Source organism: Podarcis gaigeae (genome assembly GCF_964106915.1).
Source record: "Podarcis gaigeae genome assembly, chromosome: 15".
NCBI lineage: Eukaryota > Metazoa > Chordata > Lepidosauria > Squamata > Lacertidae > Podarcis > Podarcis gaigeae.
In genome coordinates this window covers 41,404,256-41,428,111 of record NC_139692.1, presented here as the reverse complement: position 1 = coordinate 41,428,111, position 23,856 = coordinate 41,404,256, and the positions used below count along the sequence as shown (strand labels likewise).

Below are 23,856 nucleotides of genomic sequence, written 5' to 3'. Positions count from 1 at the left end.
ATGGGCTAAATATATATCTAGCTCTCATAGGGCAAAACATCAAATAAATTGGAAATGGATGGCAATACAGAGTTGGTTCCCTGCATATCCACCCCCCCACCCAATCCTAGGAAAGGTGATGTTGTTTCACCTGTCTTTACAGGTGTCTGAAGGATGAAGATGAAGCTCAATGTCCTTCCATTGTTATATTTGTAGATCTGTTAAAGATTGCTGTCCCTATTGTTGTTTATCTGAACCATAGGGGGTCTGGTCTAGTAGGACAGGCTATGCATTGCCCCACCAACATTGGCCTCCCTCCAGGGCTGTCTTAAGCATACGCCCCCCCCCCCCCGGTTGCCCAGTCCCAGGTGTGCAGAAGGACGGAGCCGGCCGCCTGCTCGCCACAGTGTCTTGCTGGCTCAGTCGCCCCTGAACTCGCGATGCAGAGCTGCCCGCAGCAGAAGAGCCTGTTGTGGCGCTCTGACTGACAGACGGGCTCTTCCCCGGACTCTCAGCCTGGCGCCCCTGAGAGCCTGATGCCCAGGTGCCCTGCACCCCTAATGCCTATGGGTAAGATGGCCCTGCTTCCCTCCCCCCAAAAATAAAACACTTGCTGGGTCTTCTTACTTGCTTACTTAGTCATTGGCTCCAGTGGCGTAGCGTAGGGGGTGCAGGGGGGGCCGGCCGCACCAGGCGCAACATCTGGGGGTTAGGGTTAGGGGGCGCAAATCCACGGGTTAGGGGGCGCAAATCCACGGGTTAGGGGGCGCAAATCCATGGGTTAGGGGGAGCAAATTACTTGCCTTGCCCCGGGTGCTGACAACCCACGCTATGCCACTGATTAGCTCTGGCGCCACCTGCTGTTGGCCTCCTTGCCTTCTACCCTGCAAGTCCTAATAGGCACCAGGCACTGCTGCCAAGAGGGTTGGGTTCCTCAGTTAAACACATGATCTACGCACCTAGCTGAATTCTCTCTCTCTCTCTCTCTCTCTCTCTCTCTCTCTCTCTCTCACCCCAATCTGAATGGGGATAGTCTGGCTTCAGTGGCCCATGCTCTGGTAACCTTGAGTTCACCTAGTCTTCCACCTCCTTGAGGCTGCCTGTTCCACTGTCATACAGCTTGTACCACTGGGAAGCTTCTCCTGATGCTTAGTCAGAATTGGAGAACAAGTCCCTCTTCTGTGTTACAGCCCGTCAGATATTTGAATACTGCTTTGGTGCATTTATTTCAACTGTCTCTTCTCTGCAGGCCTCCAGCTCTGCCTAACATCTTCTGCCACTGCTATGCTGTGGTTTGCTTAACAAACCATGAGTTGTCCCACAGACAGTCCGACAAACCATGGCTTGTTTGCCATCTTTGTAATGTGGAGAGCATCTGGGCTGCTCCAAAAAAAACCATGGTTAAGGACGGGGTGGTGGGTTTCACACATAACTGCAAACCATAGTTAAAACAGGTCAGGGTTCATAAGACAACAACAAACCCATGGTTCAGTCCCAGTGGGGCTTTTGAGGGTTGTAGGCCGAAACCTCTGGAGGTTGCCATGTTGTGGCAGGCTGTCTTAGGAGTAAACAAAGGAGGTCCTCTGGTTGGTGGTTGGATAACAATTTGCTTTTCGCGGCTGTAAATGGATATATGCCACACCTCAGTGACTGCTTTTAAAACACAGTCAAGTAACTTTACAACTTTGTGTTAGACCTGTCTTTTGGTGTTTTACTAGAGGTGTGTGCGTGTTTCAATATACATTGATCTAAGCTCTTGCAATTCACATTGCCTTGTTTTTGTTTTTAAAAAGACAGGTTAATGAAGTAGTAATCAATTGCTAATCTGTACCAGATCAACAGGTTCTGAGCCTCTGTGCTCCTTGTAACTGAAGGTTTACGGCCTACCTCAAAGAGTGACCTTAATTTAAAGACTGGCCTCTTTAATCACTTAAGGTTGCCTTTCTTTGAATAGATAATGCAGTCCAAGTTTTTATGGCCAGCATATGTTGGATCAAAGCAGAAAGAGCTTTGAGAAATGAGAACCTTCAGGTTTAAGGGAAGGGAAATGGACTGTCTGTTCAATTGTGCAGAAAAGAGGCAGGGTGCATTTCTTTCTGGACTGATCCTGGGATTGCCACTTTGCCAGAGCAAAACCCTCCAGAGCAGCAGCAGCAGCAGCAGCAGCAGCAGCAGCAGCAGCAGCAGCAGCAGCAGCAGCAGCCCAAACTAGCAAATGGCAGCTTTTCACAACACAGGATCATTTGCTGATGGGGGCTGTTAAAGTAGGGTAGCCATATATATTTTTTAGGGAACCCCCAAATTTGTGGAGCGTTTTTCTTAGGGAAACCCGGAAAACAAGTTGCAGAGTATCTTTTTTCAGACAAACTCCAAAAACAAAAAAAAAAAACCCAAACACCCCATAATTTTTCAATTGACTTGCCTAAGATCTAGGACATGGATAGGCAAACTAAGGCCCGGGGCCGGATCTGGCCCAATCGACTTCTGAATCCAGCCCGTGGACGGTCCGGGAATCAGTGTGCTTTTATACAAGTAGAATGTGTCCTTTTATTTTAAAATGCATCTGTGGGTTATTTGTGGGGCATAGGAATTCATTCATTTCCCGCCCCCCTTCAAAATATAGTCCTGCCCCCCCCCCAAGGTCTGAGGGGCAGTGGACTGGCCCCCTGCTGAAAAAGTTTGCTGACTCCTGATCTAGGACAAAGTGCTGCCTTTCGGAAATTCCCCCATATATCACTTCCATCAATACCAGGAAAATATGGATGTATGGCATAGAAGCAGAAACCGTTTAAAAAGGTGGCAACGCTTAACTGTACCATTGCTAGATTAGGGGTTGTGTATGTTATTATACTAGAACCCAATAGGCCCATCCAAGTTGGCAGCCATCCCTACATCTTTGGGGGAGCAAATTATAATAAATAATAAATACATAATAAAAAATTAACCATAAAAAAACCTTACATATACAGTGCTTCCTTTAGATGTATTCTAAAGGTTGTATAAGGGACGCAGGTGGCGCTGTGGGTTAAAGCCTCAGCGCCTAGCACTTGCCGATCGAAAGGTCGGCGGTTCGAATCCCTGCGGCGGGGTGCGCTCCCGCTGCTCGGTCCCAGCGCCTGCTAACCTAGCAGTTTGAAAGCACCTCCGGGTGCAAGTAGATAAATAGGGACCGCTTACCAGCGGGAAGGTAAACGGCGTTTCCGTGTGCGGCTCTGGCTCGCCAGAGCAGCGATGTCACGCTGGCCACGTGACCCGGAAGTGTCTCCGGACAGCGCTGGCCCCTGGCCTCAAGTGAGGTGGGCGCACAACCCCAGAGTCTGTCAAGACTGGCCCGTACGGGCAGGGGTACCTTTACCTTTAAAGGTTGTATAGTTACTTATCTCCTTGACTCGGGGTCCCATAATTCCATACCTTTTTCTGATGAAAATAAGGACGTCCTAAAGAAAACCTGGGACATTCTGGATCAAATCAGAAACCATAATGGTTTTTGTAAATCCGGGACTGTCCCTGGAAAATAGGGACGCTTGGAGGGTCTTGTTACTACCTCCAGCCGCAGAGGCAGAGCAATCGTGGCTAGTACCCATTGATAGCCTTTCTCCTCCACAGTGGCGTAGCGTGGGGGGTGCAGGGGGGGCCGGCCGCACCGGGCGCAACATCTGGGGGTTAGGGTTAGGGGGCGCAAATCCACGGGTTAGGGGGCGCAAATTACTTGCCTTGCCCCGGGTGCTGACAACCCACGCTACGCCACTGCTCCTCCATGAACTTCTCCGATCCTCTTTTAAAGCTGTCGAAAGTGTTGGCCATCACTGGCTCCTGCAGGAATGAGTTCCACAGTTTAGCTGTTTGTGGAGCACTTCCTTTTGTTCGTCCTCAACCTTCAAACATGTAGCTCCATTGGATGGTCCTGTTTGGGTTCTAGTGTTTTTTGAGAGAGAGATTTCCCCCAGAACTTGTTGGGTTCCCAACTCCCATCAGCCCCCACCCACCTCTGCCCAATGATCAGGAATGTAATGTAGTTAAGCAAAAACGGGGGGTCACCAGGTTGACTATTGTGGAATTAAAGGCAGCCTTGTCAAATAGATAGATGTTTATTCTGGAAAACGTCTCTGCGTGCAAAGCATCTATTTTGCCTTGCTGAGGAGCGTGATTAATATAATCGCAAGGATTTCCTTTTTTTTTTGTATTGATGAGTTCTTGGCAGAATAAAGATCACTCGTTGTATTTCTCTGTGATCTGCCAGGGGATGACTTGGGACAACAGCAGGTACATATAATATACCTCGGCGCATCGGCTTGCCTTGATTCCTTTAATTGCTACTTCCCCAAATCCTGCAAAGCCAGCCAATGGTGCAAGCTCTCTAAAGCTGGTAACCATTTCGTTACGTGGAACGTCCATTGGTTTGGACATATTTCATCGTATCTTTTTTTTTAAAGCGTTTATTGCATGGGAAAGAGAGAGAAATTGCTGTTCTTGGCCATAGACACTCAACGCCTCTGGTGTAGGAGGCTATCCAAATCACGCCATGTCCTGGGAGGGTTGCACTGTGCTAATCACCATTTGGCTATCAGCTCATATATCTGAGTTTCTGATACTGCTAAACCTGTGCTTGGCCCAGCTGTTGTTGAACTTGATACTGGTCCCTGCCAGGGATCAGGGGTGGCGGGGATGGCATTTTGGCAGCCTCTGAGGAACTGCGAGTCAGCCACCCCGTTAAGGCTCAACTTTTGGCCATTGGGTGCCCTTCCAGGTGTTTTGGAATAATAATAATAATAATAATAATAATAATAATAATAAATATTTTATTTATATCCCACCCTCCCCAGCCGTAGCTGGGCTCAGAGTGGCTAACAACAATAAAAATAACACAATTTACATAAAATCACAATCAATTAATTGAAATGCATTCTAAAATCAATTCATGCTAAAATCAGTTCTAATTCAACCTGGTTGAGTTGGCTGGGGAAGATGAGAGTTGTAGGTCAGGCTGCTGAAGGCTGAGGTCAACCTACACCTTTAGCAGTGCAAGACCTGCACACATCTCCATTTAAAAAATAATAATAATTTTGCCACCAATGTTTTGGAAAAGCTCTGGTCACCACTCCGGAGGGTGAAGATGCGCACACACGTTCTGGAGATGGTGTATTCTTGCGTTGCTGACCATCTAAGCTCCGATTAGCTGTTTGAACTTGATCGTTTGGAAGAGAAGCACTGTGGCGGGGGGGGGGGGGCGGGGAAAGCAAGAGAATATATTTGTTCGAGCAGCTCTTGGCCGGCCGCCAAAATGTGCTCAGCAAAACATCTGTTGCTCCACATGGAGCAATGCCAGGAGGTGGCGATTATGTGGCACGATCCAGAAAAAGCAAGGGCAAATGGACATTTATTTTTATATGCATAGCACTGTAGGCTTCGAAGGGGCCCAAGGGGGGTCATCTAGTCCAGCCCCTCCACAATGCAGGGGTAAGAAATAAATATTTCTCCTTTCGGAAAGGCGCTCACGGCTCTCTCAGTTCTGCGGGATTGAGGGCTGCCCTGCCCTCTGCTCTGCCCCCGTGGGATGGGGGCCAATCCTGATGGTGGGTGGGGAAGCTGGTTGCAACCCAAGACTGAAACTGCTGTTTGGCGAAGCAGGGAGAGAGATCCTGCCTGGAGGGGGTGGGTGGGGAATCTGATGGATCCAGCCAACTTTCGCACACCATCTGCACCTTACATTTGAAGCAGGATTATGCCACTTTATAAACAGTCAAGTATTCCTCCCCCCGCAAAAAGAAGAAGAGAGAATCTTGGGAACTCTAGTTTGTTAAGAATGCTGAAAGGCATTAGGAGACACCTCGCAGAGCTACAATTTCCAGAGCCATGTAGCAATGGGTCCCACTTCCCAGGGAAGCTACAGTTCCCAAGGTGCTTTGGAGGAAACCATGACAGTTTGAAGTGGGATGTGGCTCCTTTAAAGTGTAAAGGTAAAGAGACCCCTGACTATTAGGTCCAGTTGTGACCGACTCTGGGGTTGCGGTGCTCATCTCGCTTTATTGGCTGAGGGAGCCGGCATACAGCTTCCGGGTCATGTGGCCAGCATGACTAAGCCGCTTCTGGCGAACCAGGGCAGTGCACGGAAACACTGTTTACCTTCCCACCGGAGCGGTACCTATTTATCTACTTGCACTTTGACATGCTTTCGAACTGCTAGGTTGGCAGGAGCAGGGACCAAGCAACGGGAGCTCACCCCGTCATGGGGATTCGAACCACCAACCTTCTGATCGGCAAGTCCTAGGCTCTGTGGTTTAACCCGCAGCGCCACCCGTGTCCCTGTCGCTTTAAAGTGTAGATGGAGCCTAAAAGTTGCTGTGCTACCCAGGAAATGGCAGGACAGAGTCTCAAAGTTGTACTCTCCCAAGCCCACATTCCCAACATGGTTGCAGTCCTGTCTCAGGGACGTCTACTCTGGCTCGGTCATGTTCGCAGAATGGAAGATAGCAGGATCCCCAAGGACAAGCTTTAGGCACCAGGCCTGTTGGCAGACCAACTCTGCACTACAAAAATGTCTGCAAATGAGGCATGAAGATTGGCTATATCAACCTTGCTGAGTGGGAATGGCTTCTGAGAGGAGCCTGAACACAGTGCTTGAAAGATGGTGTGGCGTTTGCCCTCCTAGGTGGGTCATAAGGAAAGGGTTAAATGAGTGTGAAGAGATTGGCCAGTGGGAACCCAAGGGGAGGAGTTAGAGTTAGATTTGGAGTTGTTTGGAAGTCAGTTGGGAGTTGGGAGTTGGAGAAGGAAGAGGGAGGATAAGTCTGTGGGTTGGTCGAGTTTTGATGTGAGAGAGTGAGAGAAACTGATAGGAGTCAGATAGACAGTTGGGATAATCAGTTAGCAGTTATCAGGAAGGTATAAGCCGGTAAAGAAACTAAGATTAAGAAACCGACAAGAGAAATTATCTGAAACCATACATTTGTTAATGTTTATAAAATAAACTTCTTTATTTGGATTAATGTTAACAATTGTCTGGACTCTGTGTGTACCTGAGAGAAATGGGTTGGTGGCCGCGGGGAGGCAATCACAGTGGTGGCACAGGGATCAATAGACCGTCAAACGTCCGGGGACCCTGCGTGATCGCCACAGATGGATAGTCAGTTTGTGCATTCAAAACAGTGACCAGAGGAGGAATGCCCTCTGGGAGGAGCGCAGAGAGAAGAAACACCATAGTGAATCTGCTGCAGCTCAGCACAACCGAACATCTTCCTCTGCCCCAACTGCAACAAAACATGTCTCTCCCATATCGGTCTCTACACCCACAGCAGGCGCGGTAACTCCCCAGTGGTTTGTCTTGCAAGAGAGTTAGATACCAACAATCCAGGCAAACATGGGATTGTGGGTTCAATCTCTTACCTGGTTGTGTTACGGCAGGGCTCGGCCAGTGGGACAAATTCGGACCCCAAGCTTCTCTGTGTGGCCCTCTAGGCTCTCACCAGCCCAGTTCTACACCTTCATTGTTTACCCTGGCTAGAGAGTGTCTGTTCATTCTGATAATGCCCAAATATGTGACTAGCCAAAATTCACACCTGCCCACTTTTGCCTTTGTCCCCGCCCACCTGTGGCATGTGGCCCTTGGAAGGTTGCCCATCACTGGGTGCGGCCCTAGAGCTGAAGAAATTTCCCAAGTACAGTGGTACCTTGGGTTAAGAACTCAATTCGTTCTGGAGGTCTGTTCTTAACCTGAAACTGTTCTTAACCTGAAGCACCACTTTAGCTAATGGGCCCTCCAGCTGCCGTCACGCCGCGGAGCACAATTTCTGTTCTCATCCTGAACCAAAGTTCTTAACCCAAGGTACTATTTCTGGGTTAGCAGAGTCTGTAACCTGAAGCGTATGTAACCCAAGGTACCACTGTATATGTCTCCAGCTTTCAAAAAGAGAAAGGTGGAGTTCTTATCAGCATCACTTCAGTTCTGGATTTCCAGTTTAAAGGATCTCTGATCTATTCCGTGGCCATGAATGAAGTCGAAGTTCAGTTGCTTATTTGGCGCATGGCTCCCCGACCATGCTGAAATAGAAAAATAAAGTTTGTGTCCCTGCAAACCCAAATAATGTGATGCTTCCTGTAATGGTTCTAGGGGTTGCTCGTGCATAAGTTGCCGCCACTCCTGGCTAGGTTACCTGGTTGAACCCTTTCTGTCTGGACAGCCCTTCACTTTGTGGCTGTCTCAGTCGCTGGCAGAATCCGTCAGTGGGCGTTTCTTGAACTTCTTCCAGCAAAGAAGTTCTTTGACACCAAGTCTCCTCCTACTCTCCCTGCGCCGGAAGTCTTCTGCGCAGGGAGGGTGTGGGCAGCGGAGGACCTGTGCTCTCCCCGCTGGTCTCCGGCGAAGAGTCCTGGAGCCTCCTCTCCGATTCCCCCATCTGCCCCCCTTCTCCACTGGTGTTACGCTGATTTCCTTCCCCAGCAGATGGGCTGCCTCTCTCCCTGCTGGGACCCTCTCCAGCATCCCTCTGGAGCCTTCCCTCCGCCTCTAGCTCCGATGGCAGTTCCCTGACACTTCCTAACCTACAACATGCTCTCCTTTCCAAAGCCCTAGCTTGGGGGGGTGTAGAACATCTGCTTTGCATCTAGAAGGTCCAAGGTCCAATGTCAATGTCATCTCCTGGTAGGGCTCTGAAATACCCACTTTCTGAAAATCTGGAGTGACGCTGCTGGTCAGTGTCAACGATACTGAGCTCGATGGATGTATGGTGTGACTCAGCATAAGGCAGCCTCCTGTGCTTGTGGAATATATATATATATTTAATGGGAAAGTAAGATACAGCTTCTGTCTCACCATAAAAAGGCACAGCAGAGTGATGTGCGACACTGGCGTGAGTCACGATTCTGCCAGTTTCTCTCACTGGGGTCCCTCGCTGCACAAATGTGTGAAAAGTGTCTCATTTCTTCAAGAGAGGGGCTGGCAAAGTGAATTCTGCATTGAGGAAGGGAGGAAGTTCGGTGGAAGAGGTTTGTGGGATGTTAATTTTTTCTTTTAAGGACTGGGATTTTTAAATTTTGCTTTAGCAAGCCTAGAGCAGGGGCAGGGAACTTTTCTGCCCAAGAGGACAGGTCCTTCCTGTGACATCAGATGCGGCTGCGCTTTGTAGCCCCGACCGTCAGGACGTCAAAGAGCAGCATGGGCCTGTTTGAAAGCCCTTTTGCAAAAGGTCCAGCACTGTTTTTTAAACCTCTGGGAGTTTTGAAGAGCAGTCCAGGGCTGGGTGGAAAGCAACTTTCAGACAGCAGTGTGCTGCGTACATCTATTCTGCAGGTAGCGCAGGATCCAACCCTAAACCTGCATCCATTAGCTGATGTTGCCCCCATCAGAGTGATGCCAGCTGTGTGGAAGGTGGATATGGGTTTTGAAACAACATCTTGCGGGTCTTGATTGGCCTGCAAGTCAGACTGCTCTCTGCCTGCCCACCCGCCCTCCTTTGACCTCCCTGTGTCCTCCTTTAAGCTTGGCCCTGTGGCCGTGGGTGCCCTGAGGCCTTGGGTACCACGCAGTGCGCATGGCCCTGGCACAGAAATTTGTGGGTGCCCAGCCCTTTCATGGGGAATTTTGTGGGTGCTCGGACACCCAGGGCCCCAGGGGGTTGGCACCTATGCTAGACCCTGTGAGGTGAGTGCCGTCTAGACATTTAAAATGCACACCAAGCAGTAGTAAGAGAGGAATTTTCCCCATAGCATATACAGAGTGCAGAATGTCCAACAAGAAGGCATAGCTGCTCCATACTGAGTTGTGTATATATGGGGAAGAGACCATTGCTCAGTGAATAGAACATATGCTTTGGCTCAGATTTCATCCCCAGTTAGAAAGGATCCGAGGTAGCTGGCAAGGGATGCTGCCAGTCAGAGCAGACAATACTGGGGTCAATGAGCAAATGATCTGGCCTAAGATTTGCAGATTCTTACAGTATAAGGTAAGGTGGAGAAGTGTTTTCAGTTCAAGGGCCATGCTCCTTTCTGTTTGAATTTTGTGGCTTTTTCATACAGTAAGTAGGTAGGGTTACCATATGACCAGAATTTCCCAAACATAGCTGGGATTCTGTCACCATAAACAGCGTCCAGGCGGGAATCGCTGAAACGTCCAGGGAAATCCAGGCTTATCACAGCTCAGGTCGGAAGTGTAGCTCCAACAACTTTGTTGTGTCCAGATTTTCACTTTTTGACAGGAGGCTACACACGCACTCACACGAGCCGCTCTCGTCTTCTAGACAAGCAAGAGACACTTATCAGAGTTCAAGGACACATTCCAGCTGGTCGCAATCACTTGTCAGCAAGTTTACACTTATCTACAGCTCAGTAGGGTTTGCCAACTGATCTCATACTGGCTAGCTCTTCTGCCCATAATAGCCAGCTGATTGGCCGAGAGTGGCAGGCGAAACCTTTTCGTGTGTGTGTGTGTGTGTGTGTGTGTGTGTGTGTGTGAGAGAGAGAGAGAGAGAGAGAGAGAGAGAGAATGAGAGGGTGAAATATACTCAGAGTCGCAAAGTGATTTCATGCTCTTTATTCAGCTCATAGTGGTGAGGAGGAATGAATGAAAGTCCCCTCAAAGTATCTGCTTTATATACATTATTTACACAATGGGCTGCACATGATTGGCTAATTCCGGAATTCTACTGTAAGCCAATCAGGTTGTGGATTCACTTCTATCTGGAGCATGATTGGGTGGTTCCTGCCAACCAATCATACTGCTGCATTGTTCTAGGACCAATCAGACTGCTGCATTCTGAATCCTATTGTTCTAGGACCAATCAGACTGCTGCATTCTGAATCCTATTGTTCTAGGACCAATCAGACTGCTGCATTTTGGATCCTATTGTTCTAGGACCAATCAGACTGCTGCAGTTTGGCTCCTATTCAACTCAGTACATAACAGAGGGAAAGGGCATGTGGGGCAGAGCACACCTTGCCACCTAGGCAAAGGCTCGCTAAAAAACACACCTCATTCCCAACAAAGAGAGGGCGCAGCTTTAAACCGCTGGAGGGGGCGTTGATTTGAGGGAAGCCCCTATTGAAGGAGCAGGGAGTGGAAGTCAAACACTCCCTAATCTTGAAATAACTCCAACAGCCCTCCCATCAGGAATGGAAACAGAAGGCTCTGGGCTTTAAATAGCTCAAAAAGGCCTTTTCCATCCAGCCAGAAGCTGGTCGAAGCATAAAAGAAGGGGCTGTGGGAGGCTGCAACTGGTTATGTTTATATATTTTATGCGACCAACAATGGCTACATATGGGCATAGTCAAACCGGCTCTTTACACAGCCGGAAGTTTAATTAGGATCTGCAGGTTGGCAGCCCATTTTCTCTGAAAGCTACCTTAATTCTGAGTTGGGCTCTTGGCCCATCAAGCTCAGTACAGTACTGCCTACACCATGGGTAGGCAAACTAAGGCCCGGGGGTCGGATCTGGCCCAATTGCCTTCTAAATCTGGCCCGCGGACGGTCCAGGAATCAGCATGTTTTTACACGAGTAGAATGTGTGCTTTTATTTAAAATGCATCTCTGTGTTATTTGTGGAGCATAGGAATTCGTTCATATTTTCTTTTCCAAATCTAGTCCGGCCCCCCACAAGGTCTGAGGGAGAGTGGACCGGCCCCCTGCGGAAAAGGTTTGCTGACCCCTGCCCTACACTGACTGGCAGTAGCTCTCCAGCCAAGCAGGTCTTTGTCCACCCTGCTTGGATCTGCTGGGGCAAAGCTGAGGCTCTTCCACTGAAACACAACAATCTCCCAGTCCTCACGATTCTGGATTAAGGGTTGGTTTCATTAGACCCCCTTGCTGATTTGGAGGCCTCTGAAAATAGCATCGCCCAATGTGTCACGAGGGTCCCCGAGGTGGAGGAAGCAGTCTTCATCTGTGTTTGGAAACCAGACGCCATGTTGAATCAAGATGGCGGACCAGTGAACCTTAATTGGACATTAGCACACAGGCACAAATAGATTTGGGGCTGGGTCAGGCAGGAGCCCTGGGTTGGTTGTGCCCTAAAACTCACAAAGGCACTATCCGTATAAAAAACCACAATGTTTTTGGGTTTCCTTGGTGGTGCCGGGAAGTCCCCGCTAGTAAACAAATAGACCAAGATGCCCCAATGCGAGAACCCCAGAAAGCAGGACCTGAGCGCCACAAAAACGCTCTCTCCACTTCTGAGTGGAGGCTGAATTCAGCCATTGTGGCTGGTAGCCCACCTGCGTTCCAAGCCTGCCTCACCTTCCGTAATCCGGCATCCGAGAGGTCTGGCAAACGGCAGGCAAGCTCAGCATCTTGAGGGCTTCCCTCCCTTTTTCCCCCTGCTGAAAAGCTGATCTGCTCAGTTGGCAGTTCTGCAAAGTGTTGCGTTCCCTTTCTCTCTCTCTTTTTAGGCTTAAAAGCGCTGAGTTTACTGTGATGGTGATGGCAGAGGGCCCTTGCTCAGCAGTTTACAAGACAAGTGAGGCGTTCGTGCCTGTCATTGCCCTCCTGGGCCAGAGCGGAACAGGGATCCACGGTGGCTGGCTGGCGAGAAAACCGTCAGCTAGGGACATTTTGGAGCGTCTGACGTTAGAATTGCAAAGTTGGCAGGGACTCCAAGGGTCATCTAGTCCAACCCCACCCCCACAACACTGGCCTTACGGTAAAGGTAAAGGGACCCCTGACCATTAGGTCCAGTCGTGACCGACTCTGGGGTTGCGGCGCTCATCTCGCTTTATTGGCCGAGGGAGCCGGCGTACAGCTTCTGGGTCATGTGGCCAGCATGACTAAGCCGCTTCTGGCAAACCAGAGCCGCGCATGGAAACGCCATTTACCTTCCCGCCAGAGCGGTACCTATTTATCTACTTGCACTTTGATGTGCTTTCAAACTGCTAGGTGGGTAGGAGCAGGGACCGAGCAACGGGAGCTCACCCTGTTGCAGGGATTCGAACCACTGACTTTCTGATCAGCAAGTCCTAGGCTCTGTGGTTTAACCCACAGCGCCACCCGCGCCCCTGGCCTTATAGTAGCTGTGAGCTATTTCATTTAATACTCCACCCTCCCAGGGAACTCTGGGAATTGTAGCTCTGTGAAGGGAATAGGGGCCTCCTTGCCACTCTACAGTTCCCAGAATTCCTTGGTATGACCCCACTTTTCATGTATGGTGTATATGGGGCCTGGGGCTTTCTCATCCTGTGGGGCAATGGTACCCCATACCCTCCAACATTTCTCTGATGAAAATAGCGATGTCCCATTCCACATTTTACTCTTTATACCACACAAATCTTATCAGGTTGCCCCAGCCACTCTGGGCCGCTTCCAACATATATGAAAACATAATAAAACATTAAACATTTTTTTTAAAAAAACTTCCCTATACAGGGTTGCCTTCAGAAGGCTCAGGGGTCAGATACAGTGGTGCCTCGGGTTACATACGCTTCAGGTTACAGACTCCGCTAACCCATAAATAGTGCTTCAGGTTAAGAACATTGCTTCAGGATGAGAACAGACAGCGACAATGCTATCCATGTGCTTTTTGGCTCCCAAAGATGCTCTTTTCTGAAAACTTTTATCTTCAGCTGCTGGAGAGAGATGATTTTCAGCATGGACCTGGTGTGTGGACCCCAATCTCGATCGGGGCACATTCCTGACCAAATGGGGGCTGCTGCTTTTTATCTCCTCTTCAGAATAAAAACAGCCAGTTTCTGTGTATGAAAAATATTCCGTGTCATTTGGTCCTCAGTTGATTGATTGCCTGAGTTTTTAATATATTTGAAACCTGCATCAAATCAGCATATGCCCAAAACTATATATCTATCTATATTTATATGAAAATGGTGCATCTTGCTGCTTGAAGCTTGTTTTTTTTTTTTTAAAAAAGTACCTGTATATATATATATATATATATATATATATATATATATATATATGCTTTCGTAGATTTTCACGGGTACAGGAATGCAGGTTTTGGTGTCCTCGGGTGTCTTCCCGTGTAAAAGTACACGGGAAGACACCCGAGGACACCAAAACCTGCATATATATATATATATATATAAAAGAATCTGCCTTGCCTAACGATAAGCACCGTTTAAGTAAAAAAAAATAGTAGCCCAATAACAGCAGACACTTGCTAAGTAGGTCCCGTAGAACACAGTAGGATTAACTTCCTACATCTGAGTAAACATGCAAAGGACCTATTTCGTTCAATATTTTTTCAACTCCTACCACCCCTAATTGCTGTCAGTATAGGGTTGTAAACCATAAACCCATATTGGCCAGCCTGGCACCTTCTAGATGTTTGGAACTACAATTCCCATCAGCCCCAGGCAACTCTGATGGGAGTTCTAGCCCCACAAATACATGGCAATTTATTCAATAAGTAAAAGCAGTTCCTTGACAATTACCCCATCCATTGACCATCTCTATAAGTAAAAGGACTAGACACATGATCATAGAATCATAGAATCATAGAGACCTCCAAAGAAGGAGACTCCACCACACTCCTTGGCAGCAAATTCCACTGTCGAACAGCTCTTACTGTCAGGAAGTTCTTCCTAATGTTTAGGTGGAATCTTCTTTCTTGTAGTTTGGAACCATTGCTCCGTGTCCGCTTCTCTGGAGCAGCAGAAAACAACCTTTCTCCCTCCTCTATGTGACATCCTTTTATATATTTGAACATGGCTATCATATCACCCCTTAACCTCCTCTTCTCCAGGCTAAACATGCCCAGCTCCCTTAGCCGTTCCTCATAAGGCATCGTTTCCAGGCCTTTGACCATTTTGGTTGCCCTCCTCAGGCTTCCCCAAACTCGGCCCTCCAGACTACAACTCCCATCACCCCTTGCTAACAGGACCAGTGGTCAGTGATGATGGGAACTGTAGTCCCAGAACATCTGGAGGGCTGAGTTTGGGGATGCCTGGACATGATGACGAATATATCTTGAATTGGGGGAGGGCCAATCATTGTTTCTCAACTAGGAGGGTATACCTCTCCCAGGGGGGTGCTTATGGGGAGGGGCGGGTGAATATTTTCAAAAAACACCAGCAGCCTAAGTTAAAAAATGTGAAAGTCCCAAAATTTTGTTGCAAACAAAATAATCAGGCGAGCCATGTTTGAAGGGGAAGCGTAGGATTTTTAGCTAAAAGAGGAGCTAAAAACGTTGAGAAATTCTGCCCCAGATGTTGTTGGATTCCCATCAACCCTGACCATGCTGCCTGGGGGGCTGGTGGGAGTTCACCAACATCTGGAAAGCTACAGTTTCTCCCCCGCCTGCCTGCCCTGGGTAAAAGAATATAGGCCTGTCTGGGAAGTGACCTGGGTCTCTATTGAGAACATAGGAACCAGCCTTATACTGAATCAGACCTTTGGTCCATTTAGCCCAGTATTGTCTGCACTGACTGGCAGCCTCTCTGCAAGGTTCCAGGCAGGCGTGCCTCCCAGCCCTACCTGGAGCTGCCAGAGATTAAACCCTGCGACTTTCTGCATGCAGAGCAAGTGCTCTCTCCATTGAGCTTCAGGCAGCCCTTCCTCATACTTTAAATACTTAGGTGCTAAGACTACAAATCCTGCACACACTTTCCTGGGATTTAAGTCCCATTGAGCTTAATGGAGCTTATATTTCTGAGTCAACATATAGATAAGATTGCACTGTAAAAACTGGCAGTTTTAGCCCCACAAATGCACCCCTGGAGGCGTCGTTTTGTTGATTTAAAAATAAAGAGACAGAGGGCTAGAAACTTGAAAACTGGTCAGGAAGCAAACAGGCCGAACCTGTTATGTATTCTGTGTTGTGAAAGCACAACTGTGTTTCTGGAGAAGCTCTTTTCTCCACCCCTATTTTTTATCTCCTTTTTTTAAAAAAGGAAATTTCTAGTGTTCACATCTCTACCAAAGACACCTTTCGAGAGATCTGGTGTTGGAGACATCGGCATGCTTGCTAAATTTTTCATTGGCTTTGCCTGGACTAACTTCTGAGTAAACCCACCTAAGGTTGTGCTGTAAGGAAAGCCGTTTCTAGGAGCTGAGGGAAAAACCCGGGCATATTTCAAATTGCATTTTCATCTCGGCAAATAATTGGGGACTAGGAGTTGACAGATTCCAGGTGTGTGTTGATGTGTGAACCGGGACAGGTTTTTAATTTATTTGTTTCCCCATTGCAAAATGATTGGGGCTGCTCATGCAAGAAACAGACTTGAGAGGTTTTAGGTGTGTGTGCATCTGCAAACACAGGTTCGTCATTCACAACTGGAACTTGAGCTATTATAGATGTTTCTGCATGTGTGCGTGCATTTGTGTGTGTGTGTGTGTGTGTGTGTGTGTGTGTGTGTGTGTAAGCCCAGGCTTAAATTCAATTTTCTTATTGGAAAACCTGGTGTTTCTCATTTAGAACGGGAACTTCCAGGGGTGTCTGCATGCAAATTCAACTTTCTGCTTGGAAAAATATCAAGGTTGCTCCTTCAGAACTGGAACCTGGGAAATTTCAGGTGTCTGCCTGTGCGGCTTTTTATCTGTTTAAACCCTTCGTTTCACTTCCTTGTTTTTCCTTCTTCCGCCCTCCGCAGGTCCGAGCGGGTCGTCGACCGGCCCCTGCGCCAGGTTCTCTTCCCCTGAAGCTGTCGCCAGCGTGTGGAGCCTGCCCCACACCTGCCCCCTGCCAAGCCACGGCCTTCACCTGCGTGTTCCAGTGTTTCCCCTGCGACCCGTCTTGTGGGAGCGCCTCCTGGGCCACCCCCGAGTTCACCCAGCGCTCCGTGGCTCCAATGGTGAAGATGACCCGGTCCAAGACGTTCCAAGCTTACCTGCCTTCGTGCCACAGAACCTACAGCTGCATCCACTGCCGAGCACACCTGGCAAACCACGACGAACTCATTTCCAAGGTACGCCTTGGGAGCGCCGGACCCCAGGGCTTACGAGCAGGGAGAAGGGGCAGTTGCCTCCCCGTCCCGCTTGTGGGCTTCCCAGAGGCGTCGGGGTTGGCCCCGGGATGCTGGGCTGAATCGGCCTTGGGCTTGGTCCAGCAGAGCTCTTCCTGTGTGGACCGGGCGTCTCTTATGGGGATTTTGGAACGCCTCGTTGCCTTGGATAATAAGGACCCGTGTGGAAAGCTTAAGGCCGAGGAGCCGCCACAAGACGGCCACCAGGTTTTACGGAATCGTGTTGCCCCCTCCCCCAAAGGCATATAAGGTTCTTCTTAGGTAAAGGTAAAGGGACCCCTGACCGTTAGGTCCAGTCGTGGCCGACTCTGGGGTTGCAGCGCTCATCTCGCTTTATTGGTCGAGGGAGCCGGCGTACAGCTTCTGGGTCATGTGGCCAGCATGACTAAGCCGCTTCTGGCAAACCAGAGCAGCACACAGAAATGCCGTTTACCTTCCCACCGGAGCGGTACCTATTTATCTACTTGCACTGGTGTGCTTTCGAACTGCTAGGTTGGCAGGAAAGGTTCTTCTTAATCCTCACTAATAACCCTGCGAGGTAGGCAAGGCTGCAAGTGGCTGGCCCAGGCTCACCCAGCAAGGTTCATGGCTGAATGGAGATGTGCGAACTGTGGCCTCTTTCCCGCCCTCCCCCGCCACTGCCCTCCTAGTCTGAAACCTTAACCATTGCACCACACTGCCTCTCCGTTCCTATTCCTGTAGAATCATAGAATTATAGAGTTGGAAGGGACCCCAAGGCTCATCTAGTCCAGCCCCCCCCCCTGCAATGCAGGACTCTCGGCTAAAGCAGTGATGACAGATGGCCATACAATCTTTTTTTAAAAAAAAAAAATTCATTTTCGTTCATTACATACATCTCAAATTCTTAACATTTACTATATATTCCTCCCTCCCTCCCCTCCAACAATTCTCGCAACTTGCGTTTCTGGTTTGTTTCTATTTTCACCCACTTTGCTATCTCTCAACAGAAAAAGTTATTAATAACATAACATCAAACCTTAAAAACATAAAAATAACATTAAATACACCATCTTATTTCATTAGCTTCCAAACATTTTCTGGTGCTAATAATGTGGATGTTTATTTAAATCCTGCCATCAAGTCTATTGTCTTTCTTTGTTTCTGCAAATATAATAGGAATGGTTCCCAGTCTTTTTCAAAGTCTCTGTTGTCTTTTTCTCTTAGACAGATGGCCACACAATCTTAAAAACCTCCCAGGAAGGGGAGCGCACAACCTTCTGAGGGAGACCGTTCCACTTCCCAAACAGCTCTTGCTATCAGAAAGTTCTTCCTGATGTTTAGGTGGACTCTCCTGTACCAAAGCACTGATGTAGTTTGCCTCTTTTACACTCCTTCAGAGAGGCCTTCCTCATCTGCCTCCTTGACTTTTCAGATGACTGCAGGGTTAGGCTTGTGATAAAATGCCATGCATTTATTTATCCCCTATCTATCTCCCTTCTTCTGTGTAGGTTTCTGCCACCCCGAGTTTTATCCTGCCAACAAGCCTGCGGGGTAGGCCAGGCTGAGATACGTTTACAGTGGTACCTTGGGTTAAGTACTTAATTTGTTCCGGAGGCCCGTACTTAACCTGTAACTGTTCTTAACCTGAAGCACCACTTTAGCTAATGGGGCCTCCTGCTGATGCCGCGCCGCCGGAGCACGATTTCTGTTCTCATCCTGAAGCAAAGTTCTTAACCTGAAGCACTATTTCTGGGTTAGCAGAGTCTGTAACCTGAAGCGTATGTAACCTGAGGTACCATTGTATTGGCCTTCAAAGCGGCATGGAAAGGACCATTCTTAGGAACCTGCCTTGAGCTCTTTTGCCAGCTGCAGGCTTCTTGAAAAGTCACTTTGGCTGCCCAGAGAGGCTGGCTGTGGGTCAGAGAAGGGCACACCTTTTCATCTGACCATCCTTCCAAGGACCGCATACTGTTGGTGGGCAGGACCAGAGGAAAAAGTGGGTGGATCAACGAATTAGCATTTTACCTTTGGACAGGAGGCTCATTTCTGTAACTGCTCTCGGCCGTCCATGCAGCCAAGCAAGAGGCATTATCAGAGTCCGAGAACACATTTCTGCCAGGCAAAAACATGCAAGGAGGTTGTGCAAGGGGTGAGGCTGGAGGAGGGGGTGTGCTCTGGGGAGAGTCCCGAGGGCCAGTGGAGAGGTGCAAAGGGCCCATAAATGGCCCTCGGTCTGGAAGCCCCCCACCCTTTCCTTTCACCTTTTCCGTTTCCACTTTTTATTTGTGTCCTACCTTTCTATATTACACCCTACACAAGGCGGTTTACAAACTGAAGAAACAACAAAATAGACAAATGACACGCCTAATAACAATCTGACCCCATACAAAAAAAGTCACAATAAAAACATTACTTTAAAACTAACAACATATTGAATAAAGCAACAGTCAGTAATCCGTCAGAACGTAATTGTTGTTGTTTAGTCGTTGTGTCCGCCTCTTCATGACCCCCTGGACCAGAGCACGCCAGGCCCTCCTGTCTTCCACTGCCTCCCGCAGTTTGGTCAAACTCATGCTGGTAGCTTCGAGAACACTGTCCAACCATCTCTGTCGCCCCCTTCTTCTTGTGCCCTCCATCTTTCCCAACATCAGGGTCTTTTCCAGGGAGTCTTCTCTTCTCATGAGGTGGCCAAAGTACTGGAGCCTCAGCTTCAGGATCTGTCCTTCCAGTGAGCACTCAGGGCTGATTTCCTTCAGAATGGAGAGGTTTGATCTTCTTGCAGTCCATGGGACTCTCAAGAGTCTCCTCCAGCACCATAATTCAAAAGCATCCATTCTTCGGTGATCAGCCTTCTTTATGGTAATAGCAAAGCGTAAAATTAAATGTCAGCAAATAATAATTAAACTGTCTCTCTCTTTCTCTCTCAGAAACATTTCGGCACATAGACGTGTTGCTTTCCAAAGGAAAATGTGGTCCTTAATCAGCAGATTCTATTTGGGGAGGCGCATTGATCACCCAGTGCTTTTAAGCAGGCCCCTTAAATCCATTCCGGGAAGTGAGCATATGGAAACTCATTTTTTGCTTTCTCATTGGGTGGTTTAGTAGGTCTCCCTCCCCCACCCCCCACCCCGTCTTTGGCAGGTGTGATGGTGAAAGGGTTTTGTTTCAGCTGCATTGTATCTCATCTGTAAGAAGAGCTATGTGGTGGCTTTGTAGTCCGGCCAAGAAAGTTCTTAGGAGGTTTAAGCGAAAGCAGAGTGGCGACGGACAGATGCGGCCCAGTTTATTTCTGTGGATTCTTGTATCCCACTTGCTTTCACAAATGTCTTAGCGTCGTGGGTGTGGCCAGTGGGTCTGGCAGCAATCAACTGCACCTTTGCCCTGCCCAGTGGGTTTTTAGAACCCAGAGCCTCCCGGCCTTTGGGCAGACTCAAAACAAAGCCACAGAGCAAAGTCCGGTGGGGGGCATTATGCAGAATGTATGTAACCTCTTTACTCACTGAACCATCCTGCTACCTGCTGCTACTGGTCATAATAATAATAATAATAATAATAATTAATAATAATAATAATTTTATTATTTATACCTCACCCATCTGGCTGCGTTTCCCCAGCCACTCCTGGTGGCTCCCAACAGATTAAAAACAGAATAAAACATCAAACATAAAAAACTTTCCTAAACAAGGCTATCTTCAGGTGTCTTCTAAAAGTCAGATACAGTTGTATCTCCGCTTTCATATCCCTCTGGATACATAAACTTCGGAGTGCGAACGCGGCAAACCTGGAAGTATTTTTCCAGGTTTCGTCTGCATGCGTATGCGCAGAAGTGGTCCTCTGATTGTGAATTCCTCGGGATGCAGCTGGACCTCTGGAACGGATCTCGTTCGCACCTGGAAGTACCACTTAGCTGTTTATTTCCTTGACAACTGATGGGAGAGCGTTCCACAGGGTGGGTGCCAACACTGAGAAGGCCCTCTGCCTGGTTCCCTGTAACTTTGCTTCTTGCAGTGAGGTAACTGCCAGAAGGCCCTTGGAGCTGGACCTCAGTGTCCGGGTAGAACGATGAGGGTGGAGATGCTCCTTCAGGTCTACTGGGCCGAGGCAATTTAGGGCTTGAAAGGTCAGCACCAACACTTTGAATTGTGCTCAGAAAGGTCTCTCTGGACCAGTGTTATATGGTCTTTCTCCCACAATGAGACCTAGAAACTTGGATTGTCTCATATGAAAAGGAAAACAGGTGCTACTGAGGCAGCTCAGTTTGGGGCACTTTGGTGTGGCTGTAGCCGCACAAGATTAAGTCCCCTTCCTTTGAGCCATGGAGCGGCTGTTTTTGTCTCTAGTGTGGGAGTTCAGGCAACTTTAGCGAGTCGCTTTCTTCTCGCTTTATCCTCAGAGCTGGCTCCAGGGGTAGTCCTTGTCAGGCTCCTGCTAAAGCCCAGGCCCCACTGCTGTCAGTGGGGGCTGATCTGCCCCACCAACCTCTGCTTCCTCCTTTTGGCGCTTTCCCTGTAGAGGGGGCCCAGAGAAAGAAAATGCAAGCGAATGGGTCTGAGGAAGGGCAGTGGTGGGGAAATTAACTCTTTATTCGACTACACCAAAACAGTGCAAGCCTAGTGATCCCAGCAGTGATCCCCAGTAGGTCTTGCCCCCAATGAGGCAGTTGCAAGAACTGAAATTCCCCACCTTCCCACAGCTGCATAAATCCTTCTCCTCTCCTCATGCAATCAGAGACTATGTCTGCAGGCAACCCACCTCTGCTCTGCTCTTTTCATTTTTCTGCGTGTTCTGGGAGATCAGGGAGGAGGAAGATCAGGGGAAGATTGCCTGATCTTGGCTTCTCCCCTGCCCCCCCCTCCCAGCCTCCACTTCTGCCGCTGATTCTGGACTGCTCTCTGCCACAGCTTTTCCCTGCTCACTAAAGCCCGTTGCCTCTTCCATCTTCCAGCATCTCCTCCTCCCACGCTGCTCCCTCTTCTCCCTCTGACCTCTCACCGTCGTCCCACCACCACATCCTGGGCTCTGAGCTTTCATCTGTTGGGAGTTTCAACCTCTGCCTCTGCATCCAGTCAGTCCATTGACAGAGAATCACTTCTGCAGTTAGAAGCCAACCACCATTGGCTTCTGAGGCCCTCAGCCAGGGACACGGAACCTTTTCCTGCTTGAGGGCCACATTCTGTTCTAAGCAGCCTTCCAAGGGCCACCTGGTAGGCGGAGCCAGAGGCGAAGCTGGGTGGAGAAATAATAATACATTTATTTATTTATTTATTTATTTATTTATTTATTTATTTATTTATTTATTTATTGTACCCCGCCCATCTGGCTGGGTTTCCCCAGCCACTCTGGGTGGCTTCCACAAAGACCACCTGGTCCTTCAGGGGCACAGTTACCCCATTCAGGACCAGGGAGTCCTCCACACCAGCCCGCCCCCTGCCCCCCAGGAAACAAAGGTAAATGTGCGGCCAGCTAATTTCTGCACCCACTCATGCAGGCCTCTCTCCCTATCCTCCGTCCTGGCAAGCAGAGATCCAAAACACCTTTCAGCTAAGCCCACTTAGGATGTGCAGCAAGTCCAGTGAAGGGCGTGGCCTGGGGAAAGAGGGTGTGGCCTTAAGAGAGTTCCAAGGGCCAGAGAGAGAGGCCTGGGGGCCACATCTGGCCCCCCGACTTGAGATTCTACCCAAGCCTGCCCTAAATGAGGGAAATTAGGCGTTTTTTGTGACACATTGCAGCTCTCTCAAACACATGCATGCCGTCCTAACAATAGGTTGCTTTTTCTGACTTGGATGCCTTCATCTGTCTCTCTTTTTTAAAAAAAGAAGAAGAAATAACCCAACAGTGATGTGCTTGATTATGGAAATATGTAGGGAATGCTTTGCCGGCCTTCCTACACCTCCTTTTTCCTTCTCCTCTTCAAATGGGCTCTCCCAATCCAAGCACTCAGACTGCTCTCTTGGAGACGTCTGTAGGGCTTTGAGCTGCCCTTTCAATAATTCCACCCCCACCATAAATCTCTTCCCTTTTAGGAATCCTTTTCTGGGCACAGCTGCAAACCTCCTGGAGGGAAATCAAAGCAAATAATAATAATAAAAACACAGGACAGTAAAGCCCAAACTGTGTGGCATGGCCTGAGACTGCCTGCAGAGGAGGGTGCCCGGTGGGTCTCTGTGTGATCCATAGCTCCATCTTCTGAGCACTTTCCAGTTGGACTCCTTGCGGAGAAGCAAGTAATTTCGATTGAGTCATTCAGTCCTTTCTGTGACCGAGACACATTCAGGTGATTTGTGTTTTACTTGCCTGTAAAAATACAATTTTTTTAAAAAATAATATTTATTAAAGTTTTAATGGTTACAAAAAGAAAAAATAGGAAACACCATATTAAACAGAAACAAAACAACACATCACAATAAGGAAAAAGAAGAAAAAGAAAAAGAAAAAAACAGAAAAATACAAACAATTAAAAAACACAGCGAATTTTCCCATAACTTATCTTTCATTTGCTTATCTTTCATTTCACCTCCCTTTTTTGTATTCTAGTTTGGTTAGCTATTTCAGAAAATCCTTTCCATCTTTTCCAATTTTTGTCCCGTAATTTATCTTAAACTAATGTAACTTTACTTTCCCTCCTTTCACCAATTAACAATCTATTTTTTCTTAATCCTTTATAACATTTCTGCTAAAACCACATAACTTCATTCCAACATCCTTCTAACATTCCTTAATTTTACAATGTTTCTGTAAGTAAACTTTAAATTTCTTCCAATCTTCTTCCACCAACTCTTCTCCCTGGTCTCGGATTTTGCCAGTCATTTCCGCCAGTTCCATGTGGTCCATCACCTTCATCTGCCTACAATTTAAAACCATACAGCACCTAGCACAGCACGTTACAATTCCTACGAAAGGAATAATAATAATAATAATAATAATAATAATAATAATAATAATAATTAATAATAATAATTTTTTAAAAATGTAATTATACCTCACCCCTCTGGCAGGGTTTTCCCAGCAACTCAGGTTGGC

General features: G+C 48.1%; 1 protein-coding gene across 3 annotated transcripts in view; it reads left to right on the top strand.

The window, feature by feature from the left end:
- Positions 1 to 23,856, top strand: part of YPEL2 (yippee like 2) — a 55,277-nt gene that overhangs the window by 15,106 nt on the left and 16,315 nt on the right. For 2 of the 3 annotated variants that reach the window (XR_014558476.1, XM_083715327.1), the window contains exon 2: positions 16,504 to 16,818. Coding sequence is in view for 2 of the 3 variants with exons in the window: in XM_083715327.1 (XP_083571453.1) it covers positions 16,702 to 16,818 (117 nt within the window). In the remaining variant the exon portion in view is untranslated. Of the gene's footprint in view, positions 1 to 11,606; positions 11,751 to 16,503; positions 16,819 to 23,856 lie in introns of those variants that run through there. The other variant, XM_083715326.1, reaches the window with a different exon arrangement.